The sequence below is a fragment of the Prunus persica genome, chromosome G4 (assembly GCF_000346465.2).
Source record: "Prunus persica cultivar Lovell chromosome G4, Prunus_persica_NCBIv2, whole genome shotgun sequence".
Classification (NCBI taxonomy): Eukaryota; Viridiplantae; Streptophyta; class Magnoliopsida; order Rosales; family Rosaceae; genus Prunus; species Prunus persica.
Genome location: NC_034012.1, coordinates 5848699 through 5853568, shown reverse-complemented (window position 1 = coordinate 5853568; position 4870 = coordinate 5848699). Strand labels below are relative to the sequence as shown.

Genomic DNA, 4870 nt, shown 5'->3' with positions numbered 1-4870 from the left:
GGAGAGGGAGAGGACAGGGAAATGAGGAGGAAGAGGAAGAGGAAGAGGGAAATGAGGAGGAAGAGGAAGAGGGAAATGAAGAGGGAGAGGAAAAGGGAAATGAGGAGGAAGAGGAAGAGGAAGAGGGAAAGGGACATGAGGAAGAAGAGGAAGAGGGAGAGGAATAGGGAATAGGGAAATGAGGAGGAAGAGGAAGAGGAAGACGGACATGAGGAAGAAGAGGAAGAAGAAGAGGAATAGGGAAATGAGGAGGAAGAGGAAGAGGAAGAGGGACATGAGGAAGGAGAGGAAGAGGGAGAGGAAAAGGGAAATGAGGAGGAAGAGGAAGAGAAAGAGGGACATGAGGAAGGTGAGGAATAAGGAAATAAGGAGGAAGAGGAAGAGGAAAAGAGACATGAGGAAGAAGAGGAAGAGGAGGAAGAGGAAGAAAAAGGGAGACATGAGGAAGAGGGAGAGGAGGATGAAAAGGATGACCCACTAGGACATAAAAGTCCGAATTGGTGAAAATGAAAATGGCAAGGCAAAATCGTATACTCCAATGACTTGAATGGTGCCACATGATCAGGTATTGTGGACGCGGCTCAAGACAACAAAATAAAGTGCAAGGGATATAAGGCAGTGGCTCACTCAAGAAGTAAGTGGGCTAGCTTAACTGGGTTTGGGGGAGTAATATGTTGTAGGTTTGTCTTCCTTTGTATAAGGAGTTGTCTGCTTAGTTTGGTTGCTTTAGATTTGCCTAAGTGTTCAGTCTACTCAAGTTTGTATTTTCCTTTTCTCCTTAAGTTTATGTAGGTTTGATTTGGTGGTGCTAGCTACAATCCACATCCATATATCCAGTGGCGGATCGACGTTGGGACAAGAGGGGTCGGACAACCCCTTGGAAGGCTGGAAATTTGACAAGGGACTCCATGAAAGCCCCCTTGGACAGCTGCTGGAAGCCCCCTTGTATGCACACAAAGTGCTCGACGAAATGTCCTGCGCTGCGCGTATTTTGTTTTAAAACGAGCATTGCCAAACGACGTCGTTTGGTCCAAGGCTCAGTCAAATTTTTTTTAATTGACCTGGCCTCAAAACGACGTCGTTTTGGGCCAGGTTTTATAAAAAAAAAACAGATTACAGAACAGCACGCACAGCAGCACAGATTCATTTTCTCCAAACCTTTCATTCCCAATTCCACAGCCCCTCTTCCCATCCTCTCAAACCCTAACCTCCGAACCTTCGACAACCTCCATCAACTCTTCGCCGGTGGCCCAGTGCCGATCACCACCACCTTCTACCGCCGTCCACCGCCCATTTTTTAAACTACAAGTAAGTAAGCATGAAAAATCTTATATTAATAATTATAGTGATAATATATATTGTTGATATTGATATTTTTTTTTATGTAATGAAATTTATGGATATGAATCATATTGATTGATTGAGTTTATGCTTGATTGAGTTTATGCTTGAAATTTATGGATATGAATCATATTGATATTTTTTTTTTATGTAATTAAATTTATGGATATGAATCATAGTGATAATCATATTAATGTAGATTGATTGAGTTTATGCTTGATTGATAATATGAATTGATTGGGTATATTAAATATTGATTGCTATTTGATATGATAATTTGGTATATTGAATATTGATTGATATGGGTTTAGGGAGTATATTGAATATTGAGAGTGGGTTATTGAAATTTTCATATTCATATGATAATTTGGATAAAAATTAATGATTGATTGAATTAATTGATTTGTAGATTTATGGAACGATTCTTTAAAAGAAAATTATCTACGGATAGTTCTTCTCTGTCTAATCCGGGTAGTTCAAATGCAAGACCAATTGAAGTAGATGAGATCTTAGCTAATCTTCAAGCAGACCCTGGACTAAGAACTCGAATGGCGGATTATAGTCCTAATATTCGGGATGAGATCCGAAGAGCATATCTACAAAAGGGACCTTGTCAACCTAGAAGTTATAAGTTCCCACAAACTAATCAATCAGGAATTAATAGACGCTTCATTGCTCATTGGTTTGATGATCATGATTGGTTGGAATATAGTATTGCTAAAGATGCTGCGTTTTGTCTTCATTGTTATCTCTTCAAATCTAATTTTGATCAAGTGGGTGGTGATGCATTCACTGGGGTAGGCTTCAATAATTGGAAGAAGGCGAAAGAAAGATTTAACCTTCATATTGGACCGGTTGGTAGTGTTCACAACCAAGCTAGAGAAGTTGCTTACAATTTGATGCATCGAACTACACACATTGAAACAATTGTGATCAAGCAAACAAGCCAAGCTCGCACGGCTTATCGCACTTGCTTGAATGCATCACTTAAGTGCACTAGGTATTTGTTGCGGCAAGGGCTTTCTTTTCGTGGTCATGATGAAAGTGCACAATCAAGTAATAAAGGGAATTATTTAGAGCTCTTGTAATTTCTTGCGGATCATGATGAAAAAGTTAAGGCCGTTGTGTTGGAAAATGCTCCGGGAAATTTAAAGTTAATAGCTCCTTGAATTCAAAAAGATCTTGTCAATTCTTGTGCCAAAGAAACCATTGATCTTATCTTGAGTGATGTAAAAGATAGATATTTTTCAATAATGGTGGATGAAGCACGTGATGTTTCAATAAAGGAGCAAATGGCGATGGTGTTGCGTTATGTGAATGACAAAGGACAAATAATTGAAAGGTTTGTGGGGGTTCAACATGTAACCGACACTACTTCAAGTGCACTAAAGGAAGCAATTGATGAATTCTTTTCTTCCGCGAATTTGAGCTTTTCCAAGCTACGAGGACAAGGTTATGATGGAGCTAGCAATATGAGAGGTGAGTTCAATGGCCTTAAGACAAAGATTTTGAGAGAACAACCTTGTGCATTTTATGTTCATTGCTTTGCTCATCAACTTCAACTAGCTCTTGTTGCGGTAGCAAAGAAAAACATTGATGTCAACTCTTTTTTCACAACGGCTAATAGTTTGGTTAATGTTGTTGGAGCATCTTGTAAGCGTCGCGATGCACTTAGAGCACAATACCAAGAAGAGCTTGTGAGAGCTTTTGAAGATGATTGTCTTATAACGGGGCGTGGCTTAAATCAAGAAAGGACTCTCAAACATGCCGGCGATACACGATGGAACTCACATTATGGTACGTTGATTAGTATCATTTCTATGTTCCCATATGTGGTGAATGTGCTTCAAATGATTGTTGATGATAATCCTAATGATAGTTCGGGTGAAGCCTATAAGTTATGGAGAGAAATACAATCTTTTGAGTTTGTGTTTCACTTATTTGTAATGAAAGCTATATTGGGTATAACAAACACTTTGTCTCTAGCATTGCAAAAGAAAGATCAAGACATTGTGAGTGCAATGAATTTAGTGAAAACATGCAAGGAAAACCTGCAGTTGATGAGGAATAATGAGTTTGAAGAATTGGTTGAGCAAGCATCCTCGTTTTGTTACAAACATGATATTATAGTTCCTACCATGGATGAGGAATATGTAATTCCAGGGAGATCACGACGTAATGCTCCAATGAAGACAAATTATCATCGTTATCGTGTGGAGATCTTTATTCATGTAATTGATGGGCAACTTGCGGAATTAAATGATCGCTTCAACGAGGTAAGTACTGAGTTACTTACTTGTTTGGCATGCTTGAGTCCAAAAAATAACTTTGTGGCTTTTGACAAACGAAAGCTAGTTCGTCTTGCTCAATTTTATCCTTATGATTTTTCGGATAAAGACTTATTGATGCTTGAAGATCAACTTGGTGTTTATGTTCATCATATGCGTTCGAGTAGTGATTTTTCTCAATTTGAAGGGATTAGTAGTCTTGCGGAAAAAATGGTGGAGAAAGGAATGCATGAAATATTTCCTTTTGTGTATTTGCTTCTTACATTGGCTTTGGTTTTACCGGTTGCAACTGCATCAGTGGAGAGAGCATTTTCCGCTATGAATATTATTAAAAATCCACTTCGCAACAGAATGGGAGATCAATGGTTGAATGATAGCTTGATTGTTTACATTGAGAGAGATGTTTTTGCTTGTATTGATAACGAAATTATAATGCAACGTTTTCAGAATATGAAAACTCGTTGTGGACAATTGTAACTTTTATTATTGGTTTTGTTATGAATTATGAATGGAAGTACTGTCTTTCTATCTTTTTAGCATTATTTTCTTTGTAGAAAAATTTCAGAACTTTTACACTAAGCCCCCTTGGCTACATAATCCTGAATCCGCCACTGCATATATCCTATTGTAATATATTAATACGGTAGTAATGATATGTTTGTTTTGTTTATGTATTTGAATTGAAACCAGAAAAAAGAAAAGTGAGAAGAAAACCAAGCCCAAGATATTAGTTAAAAATAAAAAATACATCTTATAAAGCTGCTGCAATATTGCAGCATCTGAATTTACTATTGTTGCAAGCATTATTGTTGAACTCGTCTTTGAGGACTTGTTCACAAGCCCTCTCCCTCCCTCCATCCTCTACTCTGATCCCTTATATCACATATGAGTCTTAACATACCGCCGAGCACATGTGATACTTTAATTTTGAGTTTGAATGAAAATTTTAATTCTCCTTCAACTACAACACAAACTGATATTACAGTAAAAGGAAGAGAGAGAAGAAACAATCATGGTTTAGCTTTGATTGTCTGGTACAACTGTTCATTATCATCATGATGAGTCGCCTGTATCTTCAATTTTTTCTCTTTAATTTCCTTAATTTATTTTGAACCAATAAAAATGATTAATTGCTTATATATTCATGAACTAGAATTAAAACATTCATTTTTGGCGATAATATCTTAATGATGGCGTTGAAATAGATGGTGGTACGATGATGTAGCAGGAAGGAAGGTCTA

At 37.5% G+C, this 4870-nt stretch overlaps 2 protein-coding genes across 2 annotated transcripts; both read left to right on the top strand.

Annotated features, from left to right (window-relative positions):
- LOC109948524 (zinc finger MYM-type protein 1-like) lies at nt 1755-2429 on the top strand. The gene has a single exon (XM_020561702.1). The coding sequence runs from the start codon at nt 1755-1757 to the stop codon at nt 2427-2429; it is 675 nt and encodes a 224-aa protein (XP_020417291.1).
- On the top strand, nt 2595-4106 carry LOC109948523 (zinc finger MYM-type protein 1-like). Its single transcript, XM_020561698.1, has one exon. The coding sequence runs from the start codon at nt 2595-2597 to the stop codon at nt 4104-4106; it is 1512 nt and encodes a 503-aa protein (XP_020417287.1).